Source organism: Apostichopus japonicus, chromosome 16 (genome assembly GCF_037975245.1).
Source record: "Apostichopus japonicus isolate 1M-3 chromosome 16, ASM3797524v1, whole genome shotgun sequence".
Taxonomy (NCBI): Eukaryota; Metazoa; Echinodermata; class Holothuroidea; order Aspidochirotida; family Stichopodidae; genus Apostichopus; species Apostichopus japonicus.
Window position 1 is genome coordinate 32,313,565 of NC_092576.1, and position 18,565 is coordinate 32,332,129.

The 18,565-nt window shown below is 36.2% G+C and overlaps 1 protein-coding gene across 19 annotated transcripts in view; it reads left to right on the forward strand.

Moving 5' to 3' along the window:
- Positions 1–740: 740 nt before the first annotated feature.
- LOC139982121 (uncharacterized) overlaps positions 741–18,565 on the forward strand; it is a 325,984-nt gene continuing 308,159 nt past the window's right edge. The window contains exons 1-6 of one of the 19 annotated variants that reach the window (XM_071994677.1): positions 761–961; positions 1,173–1,217; positions 5,490–5,558; positions 14,260–14,377; positions 14,605–16,106; positions 17,796–18,088. In XM_071994677.1, the coding sequence (XP_071850778.1) occupies positions 14,353–14,377; positions 14,605–16,106; positions 17,796–18,088 (1,820 nt within the window). In that variant the 5' untranslated portion in view covers positions 761–961; positions 1,173–1,217; positions 5,490–5,558; positions 14,260–14,352. Of the gene's footprint in view, positions 966–1,172; positions 1,218–4,997; positions 5,129–5,489; positions 5,559–14,259; positions 14,378–14,604; positions 16,107–17,795; positions 18,089–18,109; positions 18,453–18,565 lie in introns of those variants that run through there. The other 18 variants (XM_071994675.1, XM_071994678.1, XM_071994689.1 and 15 more) reach the window with 18 other exon arrangements.

Below are 18,565 nucleotides of genomic sequence, written 5' to 3' on the forward strand. Positions count from 1 at the left end.
AATAGAAAGAAGTAAGAAAAAAAAACTAATTTACAATGCCTATGGCAAGAAACTACTGAAATTTGTAGTAAATTTCTCTGCAAAGCTTAACAAGGTTGGAAATGGTTGTTCTGTTACTTGATTGAAGCAATTGCTCCATTTTTAATGTGTTCGGCCGATTCCAGAAATATGACTTCATATAAAGTGTACGGTTTATTCAAAAGCCTTACACTCAAAAAGGTAATGACACTCGTCTCCAATTTTGTTGCTTGTACATAAATGACATATTCTATTCTCGATAGAGATGTTGTTATATTGTACCTTCCAAGGATACTTGGTATTTTAAAATTAGAGCAACGATATTTACAATGAATTGTACGATCAAATGGCTTGAGTTTTGTCAGATACTTTCCAAAGTTAAGATTCCTTTTGAATATCCTGTAATTCTTACATGGTGTGTTTACATGGACATCAGCAACCTAGTTCTGCTCATACATACTATCCAACCTCTGATTAATTATTCTTAAGCCAATCAATACTAAATGTAGATCCGTATCTATTGCCGATAAGGTCAATGTTTGGAAAATCCTTCCAGATACTGTATAAGACATTCCTAGGAATCAGCTGATTTGTTTAACACGCCTTTAACTTCTTAATCCATGGTAAATGATAAGTATTACTGTCATATAAAACTCTGAAAAACTGATACATCATGCAAGAGATCTTGTTCTCCTTACTAAAAATTAATCTGTGCCAATAGGAAACCAATTCTAGTTTCTATAGTCTTTATCAATTTGTGCCTACCAAGTTCTCCATAGGCCGTACAAAGAAGCTATCGCTTCCAACAAGTATGCTAACTTCAAATCGAAACATGGTCGCCAAGTTAGCTAACGCAAGTCCAGGTGTGGTTATTCGTGAAATGTGGCTGGCCGTCTAAAGATGTCATTCCTTCTGCAGTTTACTAAAGAGGTATCACATTCAAGTAAGTAATTAACTTATCAGGGAATCTTTTCTTTGTGTGATTTCATAATTGATTTTAGTCTCATACTCGCAAGCATAGAGAAACTCCGATGACATTTTTAGAGCCTAGCCTATACTTTAACCTGCAGAATGTACACATTTTGCACGCTAAACTAAGAATTTCCATTTAAACTGGTCATCTGTTAATCGGTCTTTCACTTTTATTTTGGCAGATAAAGATCGTTTCTATCAGGATATCGCAATCTGAAAACCATTGTGTAAGGCCAAGTTCAGCTGCAAACTTACAATGTAATGATATGACGCGCGATGTAGCCCAAGCACTTACTTCTAACTTAGTACAGTATATACTTCTAATACTATATCGTCAATGCACATATTTCGCGCAGACAACCATGTTATAAACGTTTAGTGACACTGATACAGTGATAGTGCAGTGATGATACTCCCCAGTACCATGAAATAAATAATTAATGAAGCTGAGGTAGCAGTGGGCTGAATTCAATAGTTATTCTGCAGGTAATGCCCCGTGATAACGCTAAGCCTCCCTTTAGTTTCCTTACTTGTTACCTTGTTAGTTTCCTCCCCTGAAAAACGTTAGTTTCCGCCTCTAAATTTTAAGTATAAGGGGAGAAAACTAACGTTCTCAGGAGCAGAATGGGAGACGACATATTGGCTAGGCTATGTGGAATGAGTTAATTTAGGTAGTGAAGGAACTGAGTAAGTTTTTATGTACAGTAATTTATGATTTAGGACATTTTATTGAAAGAAGGTAACATATTTTCAAGGGACTTGGAGACAATGTGGGAAGATATCATTTCTTGTAATTAAAGAAACTCTAGTCAATGATTTATGAAGGAAAGTATTGTTTTAAGGGAGGAACCTAGGATGGCATATCTAGGCTGTGGAAATAGTAAAAGCTGGTAGGATTGGAAGGCAGTGTTGAAAGTATTAAATATTAGGCCTAGGTGGTTTGGTCTGAGTTCTCTCAATACCAGCATGGGTAGGCCTGCATATAATTGATTTTTGCCCTGTAATTAGATTTGGCATAGATATGAAGTATTTGGTGGGAAGGCTGTGAATAGATGTTTTAGTTTTTTAAGATCAGTGAGTATTATAATAGTTTCCAGTCTCTTGAATAACGGTACTAGAATATAGTCAGGGATTCTTGTACACAATACTTATCATTAAGCAAATGCTTGGAGTGGAATATAAAAAGGTGAGTTTCTTTTACTTACTAGAGTCCTTGTGTTTTGGCATAGGAGGAAGAAACCTTGAAAATATTAACAAGGAAACGCTTAGTAGGGTTTTCCCCATGATGACAGGCGAGGTGTCAGTTTCTGAAAAATGCCAGATCTGTCCAGCTGACTATATGGCTGTCTAAATTATTGTTTCGTGTCCATGTTCAGAACAGGCCTTGAGCAGTCTCTTTCCAACGCCAGCAACAAAGGTTGCCTCTCTGTGTACGGTTGTAACGATTTCATAAAATAGTACCTTCTTTCCTGTGATTTGTCTCAGGTAGTGCTCAGTGCTATCCTGAAATCCAATGTGTCAATATTAATTCATGTGTACATAAGAGACAATGATAAACTGCAATCATGACCAGTAATACAAGTGATATAGTATTTATAAAAACATGATTGATGAGACATGACCTTCAAGATCTTTGTTGGTGCAGATGGCTCCATCCCACAATTAATACTATATACACACCAAACAACAGAAACTCAAACTCCATGATCCTATGAATATAACGCATGTAAATTACCCTATGTTCGCATACATTCCTATGTACACAATACAGCCTTTACGAACACTATTATCTTCCGATTAATTACTGAACAGTTACACAAATAAGGTACCAAGTCATATTACCTATTTTCCTTCAAACATTACTGACACAAGTTTCTTCAGCTTATTATAAGAAAATATGCTGTCAGAGTCTCCCTTGAAATAGTATGTTAGTTTCCTTAACCAAACGCGTTATCTTTCCTCCCTTAACGTGACTTTTCTCCCTTTTCTCAACATTTATTCCACTTGCTATGTCATCTATTCTTTCCAAAATTTTGTTTTCTGCCCCGTTGCTGACGGGGATTGGCTTATATTTAGTGTGGTAAGGCCAGTCATGTTAAGTAATAATATGCACAATGGCAAATACAATTGGAAGTCACTAGGTCAGATCTCCGACTGTATACAGTAGTGTGACTCGTTAAGCACTTCCATGCAAAACGTCGATCAACATTCCAGCTGTCTGCTCAGGAAGCTACAGTACAAGATCAGTAGATTTGGCCAGACGACAATGAAAATGTTTCAGTGGAATGTAAAAAGATTACCAGATAGATATACTGAAAGCCCATGTCTGCTTTAAATTTCATCCATTAAACTGAATTTGTAAATGGGATCCAGTCCTTCTGGTCATATCATTTTTAGTCCCTTGCTTTAGCAAAAGGAACCTACTGTATGTAGTGAACATGTGTGTGTGTGTATCTGTATGTAACACTTGCTTGGGTACACTGTAACTCAACAATGAAAAATTGAACTCAACTTAAACTTGGTATTTAGATCCCCATGTAGTGAGAAGGTGTGAACTATTGTTTTCGGTGCCTGTAAAGGTCACCAAAGGTCAGTTAGGGGCCAACAACCAAATAATAAACAAAGCAATAACTCCTGTTGACATGGACCGATATGTTTGTTGTTTTGGAACTAGTTGTAAATGAGGTAGGGGATCATTTTCAAACCTAACAGTTGTGTGATCCAAGGTCATCAAAGGTCAATTAAGGGTCAAAAACTAGTATTTTTGTGATAACTTGAGAACAAAATGTCCGTCAAGGTTGTGAGTTACGCTTTTAGTCAACCCGCATCTTTGTGACCTTTGATCTTAGGTTGAACTCTGGTGACCTGTTTCTTTGGTTGTTTGAATTTTTGTGGACATGTATATTCAGATCTCAAATGGTCTGCCAATCAAAATTGACCCCTGTGCTGTAGGAGATACAGGGCAAAGAAAAATAAGTTTGTCAATATTTGAATATATGATAGAGCTATGTGTGCTTTATAGACAAAACTAACTCCCACTTCGATCGGACACCTGGTTCTTAAGTTATGATGTGCCAAAGGTGGATTTGATACAATTTTAGCAATAACAAATTACAATGTGTGTATACATTGGAGTGCATACAAATTTTAGCATCGAGTGCACTTCATTGAGGGGAAAATATTTCATAAATACCGTCATGCCATCCAAAGTCATTCAAGGACAAACAACTGCCCACTCAGTTTTGCAACAACTTAAAGTGAAGTAGTCTGAATAGGGTTAGCGATCGTTTCCAAACATAACGGTCATGTGATCCAAGGTAAACAAAGATCAATTATGGGTCAAAAACTCAATCTCCAAACTGATCAAAATTGTCCATGGTTGACCCCTGTGCGACCTTCATGCGCAAAGTTATCAGAGGTCAAGGTTTTGTTTGGTTGTGAGAGGTGGACCTCTGTTGACCTCACATGACCTTGGAATAGCGCCTCCAGTGACCCGCATTATTATTTTTTTAATTTGAATATTCAAATTTTTTGTGGCCATATTTAATTGCCCATGGGTTGACTCCTGTGCAACCAAATGTATTAAGTACAGTTAGGATGATTCTGTAAGTTCATATAAACAAATCTAACAAAAGTCAACATATTCTCAAAAGTAACAATCATTGATTTGTGATATTTGTGTTTTAGTTTCTGTGATAGAGTGCTTGAAATGTTGGCCCGTTCTGCCAGAAAATTGAGTGTAACACTGACTTATGTCGAGAAGTGATGTCAGTGAGGCACATTGATCAGAATTTCAGCAGACCTCACTCTTAGCTTGGTCTTGATACAGTACACTGGAATGTGTACAGTCTTTGTGTATGGCTGTGATTCCAAAACGTTGTTATTTCAGAACAACATATTATGAAGAATACCTAGATGGGGAATTCTGGAATGTTTTAAGTCTTCAAATGATTGCTAACTTTTAATTTCACTTGGATTTTTTTTCTAAATCGCTATTTTACTTTCAGAGATGTTACCTTTCCTCGCTACAGTGTAGCTTGCTAATGAAAGTGTCTCTGCAGCTCTTGAAAAGAAGTGCTGCCATGACGTCACAGAGCTTATCGTTCTCCACTGTTCAAAATATATTAATTAGATTACAGTAAGTTGGCATGAGGTTCAAAACTTCACTTCTCCTGAATCATAGGATGAAAAATTCCTGAACTAGGACTGTGGCTATGAAAAAAGTATGGATGTTTTCTCCATATTTCCAATAGACTACCAAAGAATTCCTTTTAAGAATATCATATGTTGTACGGTATGCGTACATTTGGTATTGAGGATGTTGCTGTACTAAATTCGTTTCTATTCTCACCGTTATGATGATTTTAGGAAAGTGTATTGAACATCGAATTGCATCTTCTTATAACATATGGCACACAATAAAAGAAACTGTTTATATGGTTGAAGTTCATTGCTTAACACAAAGCTATTTACAGGACATTTTTCTATTAAATGTACAGGTGGATAAACCTGCATATGGACTCGTAACAACACGATCAAGGATTAGATGAAGACATGAAGGGCAAATCGTAAGTCAGTTTCAGTCCATTCACTTTTCTCTTTAGGTTCCACAACATGGCAGTTTAACATAGGGTCGTTCGAGTCAAATCACGAATGGCTGTTGCTGGACCGTCTCCAAAAGTTCCCAATTTTTTTGCATGCTTGGAACACCATACAATAATCATATAGAGGCAATGCAACTGAAATTTTCTGAATATGCTTATCTTATGGTGTTTCAAGCATACAATAAATTTGGGAAATTTCAAAAGATGTTGAACTACAACATACTCCAAAATTTGGTAATTTGATATGGAATGACCTATAAGATTTACCCTTTTTGACTTCTTTAAATCTCTTGTAAGATATATTCCAGTGGATAGATATTACTGCTTGAAATATTAAATTATCTGCGCTTAAGTAACTAAAGCCCATGTTTATTGTCCATGATTGTAACACACAGCATAGAGTTTGACATCATAGGGGTATTGGGCTGAAATTGTCTTGATATCTACTTTTCATGTAAAATCATTGCACCTCCTAGGAATAAAATATACTTTCCCAGCACATTTTTGGTTTCGATAATAATCGTAACCTTTGTAGTCATGCAGGCTGATGAGTGTGTGAAGCCATTTTTGGAAACACGATATCTCAAGAAGGGAAGTTTGGACCAATATCATATTTGGTGTGTAAAAGTACCACGTTGAGTAGTAAAGGCCTATTGTTTGTCATTACGGGTCACTAGGGGTCAAACTGTGAAACCTTGAAGAGACTATCTCCAGAAGGGAAGCTTGGACCAATCTCATATATAGTATGTACAGTAGTTGTGTCACATTGAGTTCAAGATACCTATTGATTTTTGTGGAGGTCAAAGGTCACCATGGGTCAAATTGTGAAACATCGTAAACATGATATTTCAAGAAGGAAAGCTTGGACGAACCTCTTATTAAGTATGTACTTGTGACACGTTTAGTACAAGAATCATATTTTTTTTGCGGAGGTCAAATGTCTCCAGTGGTCAAATTGTGGAAACTTGTTTTATAATCTACTGTATCTTCCACTGTGCAACCAATGAGAGTACATGTGTGTTACGCCTTATTAGAATAGGAGAGGTTGTTGGCAATTTGAAATTAGCTTAAAGGCATCCGTAGGTATGATCAAGTATCTCGACCAAATCTCCATTGACTTAAGTGTATAGGTAACTTACGTTGCTGCATACATGCCTGTGCAAAACGGTGTGTAATGAAACGTTGTACCGTTTGTACATGCTTAATGTGTTGGAATGGGCGATATCATTTTCAATAATCGATATGATATCTTTGCTTCAATTGTGAACTATTCCGACGTATTTCATAATTGTCAAGATTCAGTGCCAAATAAATACTTCAGGTTTGGATGTTGTAACGTTAGAATAATGAGCAGGTGCTGTTTATGAAAATTAACTGTTGCCTGGTTTCATGTTTTAGAGGCAACCCAGACAAAAAATATTGGGGATTGGGGGGGGGGGGTACATTTGCCTGGCGCCTGCTTAATGTACAACTTGTAGGTGTACTGTACCACATTGAGTGGAAAAGCCAGTTGTCTTTGGTAGCGATCAATCTCTATGTTGAATACAAGAACAGTTTTAATCTCGGTCATCAGGTGCCGTTGTGAATATTGTGTTGATTATATCTCAATGCTTTGTGAGGTACTACTTAGATTGAGGTATGCTGATCATCCTGGCTTCACCCTACAACTACTGTAGTAGTGGGATTGAAACCCTATACCCCGTGACCAACGTCTCTGAACCAAGGTTTCGTAATGATGCATTAAGGTATATCAAACAATATAAGCTCCTATATACTGTACCTTGGCTTAGGATTGGCACCTTTTTTAATGGCCGTTGCTATGGCAACCACCAAAAAACAGTAAAAGTCATCAGTAACTTCTAAAATAATGGAAGAAAACTAGTGATGTTGGTGTAAAAACATAGTCAATTGTGCTCTGTGAATACAGTGGTACTGTACCATCCACAGATGGCAAATGTACAGTTTAAGTAACCGTTGTCATAGCAACTACCCAAAAATACTGAAAAGTGTTCCTAAATAGGTGAAGGGTCTGTTCACGTTAAAGCGCCCAATTTGGTTGCCTGAGGTACCAAATTTTCAAATTACAGTAAAGAACTTCTATTCTAAGTAAATAACATAACTAATATCTGCAATTTATGAATCAGAATTGACCAGAGCTAAACTATTCTGGCAATTATATTCAAGATGGTTGAAAGTGTGACAATCTATAAATTTTCCAAAATTTGTTCTTTTTTTAATGGTGGTGTGTCATTCCATTGCTGCTACATTTGGGAATTCTGTTTTTATTTTCTTTATTAACACAAAATTTGCTATTGTAAGACAAGATTTCAATGATATCGATGATGTTTTTTAAAAAATATTAGAGTATCGTTAGAAAATATTCAATTTTTCCCGAAATAAAGTTAAAAAAGTTTTTCTTTAAAGAACAAAATTGAAATTAATAGTAACAATTATACCATAAAATTAAACCACAACTTAAGCACATATATTAACCAAAAGCTGAAAATTCTGGGTCTTGTCCTCTCAGAATTTTTTTTTTCTTGACTCTTGTTTCGGACATCACCCCTCCAAAATGATCTTGTTTCGGACATCACCCACCAATGGTTTACCTAATATATTAAACCTAATATTTAGTAATAAACCAAGTGATGTTCATTTAATGGCAATAATAATGAATAGAAAAGCATTTTAGTTACAGATCTATGGACCCTTCCTAGGTTCCAAGTTCAACACAAAGAAAAGGGATACAAGTGATCCAAGTGATTAACAAGACAATTATTAAACGAAGGCCATGCTTGTTAATACTTAGCAATATATATCAGTACATCACAATATGTGATGTTAACAAATAGCATCAAATTTATTTGAAATAATGAAAAATGCAAACACTTGTTTTATAGATTTACATAAGACTGTCTTGGACTAGTTTCGAACATCACCACAACTGTATTAGGACATCACTATGTTTTCTACACAACGCATATCATATCAAAAGTTAAATTTGTAACAAAGGGGTCTTTGTTGTTGACAAGCTACCTACAAGGTATAATGACAGTTTTGAACTTATTATAGTTCAAATCCTCAGTGTTCATTAACTTTACTTTATGAGCGTTTTGGACATCACTGAATGTTTCGGACATCACCTTGGAAAAATGTTCACAAAACTGCATAACAATAATACATATTTCAGCAGGTACTGTAACAACAGTATAAAGTAATATTTTTGCTATTCAAACCTGTTCAAGCAACTAAAGTCTGCTTCAAAATATATACAACAGTCAGACAGTAGCAGATTTACACTAAATATTATGAATATTTGAGGGAATGCAGTTTATTAAAACACCATAGACTGGGAAATCAACAAGGTGTACTGAAAAATATTGGCACTGTAAATTCTTGGGAAAACAAATGCCCTGAGGCACATATTTTAAATTGAACATCTGGACAGAGCCGATAGGTGAAAAGATAGGTGATACTTTAGGTGATAAGTGAAAATCTGAAGGCTTGGTGTAAATGATAACCCCATTTCATGTTAATGAATTATCACTGTTTACTACATACTCAATTCATACATATCCAGAATACACACATGTAGTTTAGATCCTCCTGCAAGCAGGAACTCGCGAAGAAGCCATCATTGGCTTATCAAAGCCGCAAGCTGACCGAAGTCAGTCTCTTACATTCATATTTAACGGCCATGATTATGAATTGTCAATTGTCAACAACTCTGTAACTGGACGACATACATTAATCTTGGAGTGACACAAACTCGGGACCTTATGATTGAAAGGCACCGGCGTTAACCACTGAGCTAACACTCCATCACACTCCACATAGTGACCATTCATTGATCAACATTTGCATAAAGTTAATCTCTGCTTCACCACATTCGTTACCTGTCCAGCATACCATTTGCAGTGGCCAGCATTCACCAACACTTTCCAGAAACATCAACTTATACATTATTTTGCAGGAAATGGTATTATTATTGACTGCAAAGAAATTTTTCCCCCAAAAGGGTTATAGAATTCTTTTTAACTTTTACCGTTTCCACATTTCCATCATTACTGTACCTAGATGAAGTCTGCAATAATTGAAACAAACAGCAAATATTTACTGTCATTTAATATACAGATGTACACAGGAGACATCCCTACATAGCTTATTTGGCACCCACCTGTTGTAGCTATTATCATTGAGTCTACTATTTAAACAATTTTCAGAGGGGAGGTATCATATCCTAAACTCCACTAGAATGCTTGGTCCTATTCTGTAATGTCAGCAATAACAACTATTTTGCACCCCTTCAAATGGTAGCCACCTGCTCCCACCCCCTCCCCATGCACCTTTGAGCTGGATCTGCCAATGTTGAAGATTGCTTCCACTGGCCCAGCTAAGCAACAGTAGTAGCCTATACTAGTAGTACTATAAGTACTGTTTAAATATCCTTCTTTATTGAGATTCATCATTATGCCTTGGCTATTATAATGTGAAAAACAAGTATTCATGGTTTGTACAAATACTCCTTGTCACATATGAATTAAATGATTTACTTTGTAAGGATTGTTATGATTTAAGCTTATGGCCTAAACTTACATTTAAGTATCAGGCCTAGATGTTATGGTATACAGCAGCTCAGCAAATTGTTCAGCTTTATCCTTAAGTTTCATAATGATAAATATCTGTATACATATCACTAAAGCTCTGAAGTCTGAAGCAACTCGGAATGAAAACATGGTCATGCATGATGCACCACTCTGTGTATATTAATACCGTTGACACCATCGAGTAAACCTGGAGGTTCCATCACACAGTAAATCCGCGTATCAGTCAAAGAGGGTCATGTACTGTAATGTGTTCCAGGGTGGTACTAATAATCTGATATACTGCATTAATCTCCACATTGCCCATTGTGATTTACTAACTAGTACAGTAAATGTATATTTGGGCTTAGAGCAGCAGACAACACACAGTTACCTAGCAATGTCTGCACCTTAACATTATAGTTATAGTAGTTGACCAACATTTATAGGTTAGATCACCAGACATGTTCCACGGTCCTACTACTTAGCTAACATCTTCCCAAAATACTGGTAGCTTTTCTTGACAACCATCAAGTTCCCATCAACAGTTAAACTGCTCTGACATAGGGTGTTATACAGTAGATGCACACTGATTCCATACTGTACATATAGAGCGACAGACGACACTGAACGGTGTTCAGTTTTTCAAAGTGACGTTGACATACTATGCTGTAGACTGATGTGATAGAAACATGAGCTACTGTGCTACAAAACTCGTCTAGGCCTATTCCAATTGTGTGTAAATAACTTTACAATTCTCAATATGATATTGGGAAATATCAAATTGGTACCGCCATGGAAGCTGGAACACATCACATGACAGTCCATGCATGGTACCCACAGGCCCTTTGATGTAGTTCTTCTAGCCTATAAATAGGCTTTCTATGGTTGTGACAAATACTGTAGCTTGATTCAAGCTATAGCAGACAATTACAGCATTACTTTCTAATGTACTGTATACTGTGATGGCATCCTGATACATGTTATGTCAGGAAAAAAAATCACTAAACGTTTTTTTTTACTTCTTCAGTACTAAAGGATGGAAAATTGTAGTGTTAATGATGTCAGTTCTAGAAAAATCCAAGTAATTTGATGTTCCCAGAAACATTCATACCCAAATATGTAGAATATCATTTAAGACTTGTCACAAGTCATCAAAAGATGAATACATGTTGTTCAAATGACACCAAAAGTTAGGAAGCATTCTTTTGTAGGATCTTAGTGTATTCTAGCACACTGAAATCAACCAATTGAATCATTCAGTTGAAACTTGTGCTGTTTTACAATATGTTGGATTCACAAAAGTGATGTCCGAAACACATGGTGATGTCCGAAACATACTTTTAAGGTTATTTTGCTATAATATTTGGTAAAGATGGAAAAAGTTTTGAGTAGTGCAGTATGTATGTTTGTAACAATAGAACTTGTCATAATATATGAAGTGCTGATCTATTGTGTCTTTTTTTCAAGCAACATAAAGCAATATTAATTAAAACTTGTTTCGGACATCACTGGTGTTTCGGACATCACACATATGGACGGAAAAATTGAAATGGTTATAAAATCAAAACGGATGAGTGGAAATGTTTCATGTACATACTGTAGTTGAGGGAGTACTTATGCTTTAATTAGAGTAACAAAACAGTCTTGTGGGTTTTAACATACTTCATATATTAGTTGCTTCATGACGTTTCGGACATCACCAAAATGTGGACGGAAACATTTTGCATGTTGTTTAACTTTATCGTGTAGTAAAATGTGGCTGAATGGACATGCATCTGATATATATTTTATTTGATACAACTATGACAGTACTGAAAAGGCACACCACTTTCAACATTTGTTATTTAACCCCAAACTATGCCACTCATAAATTGGTGTATAAATGTGGACGGAAAAAGTGATGTCCGAAACACTGGTCCAGTTTCGCAATAATTCGCAAATTCATCGATGAAATTTTCTGAAATATTGATGAGAGGGAACATATAGCCACAAAGTTCAATTATGACAAAATTTGGAGTAATCCTCTTTTGGAGTTGAGAATAGACCAAAGTACAAATTGTGCAGTTTGAAAATGGCAACATTTTCCGTCCACATTTCGGCACTTCTGGGAGTATAGCATACCATATGCATATTTCAGGAAGTTGTCTATGCTATGGTAGGTACAGCTAGGTGGACTCTCTCCAAGGGGATAATATTTGTATCTCTAGAATCTCTAATTATTTTGTCACAATGCTCCAAATGCCATTTATGCTAATTTGGGCGCTTTAACGTGAACAGACCCTGAAAAGGCTTAACAATAACAATTAGAGTATTTATTGCCATGGTAACCACTCAATAATGCACAAAAATGAAATATCAACATGATATAAGTTATTATTCACTGATATTTAAAACCAAAAGCAAACTTTAAATTAGTTGTTACCATGCCAACGAAAGAAATCCTCGAATACTTGTTTTATTTTGTCTTGATAAGAATCGGATACAATCGACTTTACATCAGATTGATCTTCTTGATCTAGAGCCTCATCATTCCAACATTCATTTTCAGCTTCATCAAGGTCTTCCTCTCCTTCATCATCAGAGTCAGACTCATCCAGTATCTTCAAACATCTTCAAACCTAAATTGATGTGGAAGATCTTGCTTTGAATACTTCTCGGCATAACATTTGCTGTGTCTTAAAACCCAACAGTGCCCAATGGGTGAGGGATATTGGCGAATTGATAGTGTACAGTAGTTGTTGAAACTGCAAGACAAGTAAATTGCCCTCTCGATTCACATTTTTACCCTAGCTTGGCACAGTGATTCACTAGATTTGTCACCATAGACATGAATAATGAAAAACGTGGTAAGGTCCTTGATAACTGATGTTTTCAATTCTAGGGAACTACCACCATCCTGGAGCAGCTTGATTCCTTCTTCATATTGTTTATAGTAAAGTGTGCCTTTACAGTGGCCATAGAACGATGAATTACTATCACAGCCTGTCAGTGTGTGGAATTGTATAATTGATTGAGAGGGATCTTCTGGCAGCAGATGCTTACAGTTGATGAACTCTCGGTTCTTTTACATGTATACAAGGTAGCTGGTAGCCTGTGGGCAACATATGTTGCCTGCACATACAAATCAGTGTCTTGAGCATCAATGGCGACTGGAGGAACCCGCTCGCTCAGCTTCACAAACCATTCCTGGATGTATTTATTGCATAGTGTAAATATTATTGTGTCAGCTTCTGCTTGTCTGCACTTAAGGGTTGGTTCATTGTTCAGCACAAAATCACAAGTATCCTCTTGGTTATTTCATCATCCATCAGTCTAGTCATTATTAAATTCTGTATTCTGATCTTGTTACCATTGTTGGTGAGAATTTTCATGAAGTTTCTGAAAAGACTCGTGCAGTTTTGGATACACGTTTGGATACAGGCTAACAGAGGGGTGTTAAAGTATCCTCAATCCAAATGGTACATTTCAGAAAGCACAGAAAAGCAAATTACAACCTTGCATGACCAAAAAGATATTGTTGTGACTAATTCATAAGCATTTTTCACCTATAGATTTAGGAACAATTTTCAGTATTTGTCGGTAGTTGCTATGACAACTGTTCCTTAAACTGTACCTATGCCTGCTTTGGATGGTACCACTGTATTCACAGATCACAATTACCTATGTTTTGACACCAACATCACTAGTTTTCTTTCTTGAGTTTAGAAGTTACAGATAAATTTACTGTTTTTTGGTGGTTGCCATAGCAACGGCCACACAAGGAGTTTTTGACCCTTAGCCAAGTTATATTTAGGAGCCTAAATTGTTTGATATACCCTAGAATGCATCATTACAGACCAAGAAACCTTGGTTCAGATATGTTGATCACAGGGATAAGGGTTTCAACCCCACTATAGTGTGTCACATTCAAATAAGATTATTCATGTAGCATCATTGAAACCACACTGCAGTTTTGCTGTCTGGTTATTAATAAAACATTGAACCATCCATATGCAACAACAAAACAATACAGCATATATTTTGACAGTTAACAAAATGATGTAAATATTTAGTTTCAGTATTTTTCTCATATTTTGAAGAAAGAAAGACAGATTAGCAGAAGCAATGGGCAGGGGCTGTTCGGACAAGACCCATTCACGCTTCGTAGACTGTCTGGAGTAAATCACGTGACAATGGAGCTGACTCCTGACCTTCAAGGTAGATGGCCTTAACTCTGACATTGTCATTTGTGAATCTTTACTTTCTTTTGGTAAAAAATGTAACCCCCCCCTGTCGTCTTAATAACACAGAACAGTAACAAAACTGTATTATCAGTACCGAATAAACAATTGAGATTTACGTGTTCCCATTTGTGCCATTAACTTATTGTTCATAAATTTTATTCATACCTGGAAAATTTATACGTTGTTACTTTTTGTCTTCAGAGAAGAAAATATTCCTGATAGAAGGTCTCAAAAAGACATATAAAGAGCAATATGATGCGATTCAACCCCTGCCATACATAAAAGATAGACTTTATTGTGTGGACAAGGTCTTTGTAGAAGGGGGCATTGAAGTTTGTCTGGCACCAGAGCTGAGGCGAGGCAACGGAGGATCATGGGAGCGTTTGGAATCTTACAAAAGTGTTTATACTGACTTCCGGTGTAAATCCAAGAGACGCATTATACAAGGAGAGCCTGGGTATGGTAAGTCAACGTTAACCCTTCAGCTGGCCTACGATTGGTGCAATGACGTATCGGATTCCCCGATGAACAATGTAGAAATACTAATTCTTCTTCGGCTAAGACAACTTGGAAGAGTAAAGTCTCTCTTTGGGGCGATTAAGTCGTTCCTTCTATCCCATGAACCCCGTGTTAGCAAACATGAGATTGAAAAGATCATTAACAGTTGCTCGTCCGTCCACATCACTTTAGATGGATATGACGAGTATCCTGGCAGGGGTAGCAATGTTAATGATGATGTACACAGGATTATTAAGATGGAACTGTTTGCAGACTTTGATGTGAGCTTGACGACAAGATATCTTCCAGAATGTCTCAGAGAAGAAACTAAGAGGGCCAAACTAACAGGGTTCGATGACAAAGCTAGGGATGAGTACATTCGCAAGGCTGTAGTAGGTAACAACAATGAGGCAGTGGATAAAATAAAACAGCGGCTCTATGAAAACTCCATTCTTGCTGATCTTTGCCAGGTGCCTCTCATATTCGTGATGTTTGCCCACATGGCTCATGATCAGAGAGACTTCATGAAATTCAAGTCTGTCACACAGTTTTTTAAACACATTATTAGATGTTTTTACGACCATCTGAATCGGAAACGGAAACTTAACGACAGTAGAAACAACAGGGTCTATCTTCGTGAAATGGAACATCATCAGCTAGACAAAATAGCTTTCGAAGGATTAAACAAGGAAAACCAACAATTGTCATGGATTAAGACTGAATTTCGTGAAAGAGTCGGGCCAGAATCTTATCACCAGTATATTTTAATTGGCATTTTGGTCGAAGAAGATGTAGTGAGCGATGACTCTACTGTAGACAATGTGTTGTTTACAACGGAGGTCCGTTTTTATCATAAGCTATTCTGTGAATGGTATGCAGCCCACCACCTTGTCACTCTTGTAAAGAATGCATACGATATCGAAGATACGCTCAGGTTCTTAGATCCATTTGATCTTCAGTACCTCTTTAGATTTGCCTGTGGTCTGGATCCTGATGCTGGAAAGAAACTGATCAACCATTTGAAGAGTTTACCAGGCGGGGATACTTTTGCCATCCTCTGTATCTTGGAACAAACTGGTGACGTGAACGAAATTATATATTCAGTGAAAGATCTCTGCTCACGAGACGTTAAGATAAAGAGAGGCGACAGCGCTCTTCTTCAAAGATCAACGACACAGTTGCTGGAGATTGCATCTAAAAATGATGTAAGTTGGCTAATCAAAAAACAGTCTTTTAAAATTGAAAGAAGAGAGTAACCTAAATAACCAAATTTTTTTCTGCGTAAATATCTGAACAAAAATGGGCATTTCGTACTGTACACTGAGAAACCTTGTATCATAGACTTCAAGTGTATTGTAGCTTTTTCTTTCTAATGATGGAATTCATAGCACAATGAGTTGACTTTGATAAATAGGTCAATTTTGTGTAGTTATACCTTCAAAAGTTCTGAAACAATGTAACACAATGTAACAAATGTCATAGTCATACCCAGGCTGATCATTGAAAGCCACACAATACATGTCAATGAGTGTTTAGGTTATTTTTTCCTACACCTAAGTTAGGAACTGTTAACTATTGTTATAATGATTTTGTTTTTCTTTATTCTCAAGTCCATTGTCAGTCATTGAAAAGTATATGATTTTAAACCGCTTTAAATATTTCATAGATTTAAAGAAGTTGGATGGTTTTCTTAGCTAATGAATACACACTGTTTTTTTCTGGAAAATTGCAAAGGTTGTCGTATATTTAAACTGATTAGAAAAATATCTGCATGTGCCAATTGCGCTAAAACTCTAGTTCACGTTCATTATTTGACACCAAATCAATATGTTGATGTATTTAGAAAATTGAATACTTCAACATAAAGGCATGACGTGTAAATGCTTTGGAATTTCAAAAAGAGTTTACTGTTAAGAATACATACCAAAGTCTTCAAGAATTATATTAAAAGTTAAATGTTTCGATGTTTACATTTAGTCTGGAACAGCAAGCCGTTTATGTTAGATGAAATTGGTTAATCGTGTAAGTTACTACTTTAACATGATGTAATCTCAGCTATCATTAATGCCAATGTATTGTCGGTAACCGATACTTTACAATGGGATGGTCAAAACAGTTATTGGGCAGTTGTTCTGTAAACATAAAACTACACAAATAAAGAGGTGGAAACTGGTACAATATTTAAGCAAATACAATTCCATACATTGCATGGCCACGCAATCATTAACGTATGCTTCTTGTTGATGATTTATTAGTGATGTCACTGATATAGTAGTACATCGACATAATTCCTGGTTTACCCTAAGTCGTCTGATATTACTAATACAAATTGAAAGCAATCGTATGTTTTTCATTAAGGTAATACTTATTAGCAAAGTTTGGGAGAGATGAATGATCAAAGTTTGTTCCTTGCTATGAAAGTCGTAGCCTGTAATCCTCCCAACTTGACTAGCAGTACTAAGTATTTGTACTGATTTCTGAAATGTCATGTTTACTCTACACAATATGCACACTTCTGAAGGATATATGTTTGCAATACAATACTAACTTTGTAGAAGAATATCGACGAAGAATATGGTACGTCAACATGCGTTGAGGAAGCTTTGTTATTTAGTTGATAGCATTTAATCCAAAACTTAGTAAAAGGAACATACTATTGTATTTAACCAATACACTACTCATCCATATTTACCAGTCAGGTGAATTTGTATGAGGTTCATTCGACCATGACATATCAAATGTATTGGCACTTTACAGCATTATACCCCGTGGTGGACTGTTTTTACGATTGTATCAATCTATGTTGCTCTAAAGAATCTTACTTTTAATTCCAAACGTCATAAGACTGCCGTCTTGTACGTAAATATTAACTTCTAATCTTGTCTCCGTCACAGATTCCAATATCTTGTTTGCACCTCGATTACTCTTCCATCAAGTTTGAAGGTGACACTATCATATTGCACAGCGGGATATCTTTACCAAAACTTCCGACTGTAGAAAAGATACATATAGATGGAAGTAATGTACAGCATGACAACACGGAGACATTACCAGGAATATTTTCCTATAGAAATCTATTTCGACGACATGATGATGCACGAAGTGCCAATCAGAAGACCTTAACAGAAAAGGATATTTTGAATTGGTTTCGCTATGGAATGAAGTGTCGATGTATAAAGGAGCTGATGTAAGTAAATTCAAGACGTATACCTTAACGGATGTGGATGGAGTAAATACAGTTGCATTTAAAGTTATCTCATAAACATTGTACATTAGGTATACAACTGATTCATTCATATGAGGACGTTCATTTCATGGAGTACAGTTCAGATCATGTTTCTACAGACCTATGTATATTGCACATATACATTAATCACATGGAGTTCTTTACTGAGTCATGCACCTGTGGCTATTTCTAATTGTTTCATTTCGTAGTTAAGTTAATAATTTACAACAAGCTTCTGATATGGCAATACGGGGACAGTAACAGATAAAGATATTTTGAACTTGTTTCACTACGGAATGAAATGTCGACGTATTAAGGAGCTGATGTAAGTAACCTTACCCACATATATATTTATAAGCACATGAAGTTCTTTACTTAGTCATGCACCCTTTGCTATTCCTTATTATTAGCATTTCGTATTTAACTTAATAATTTACA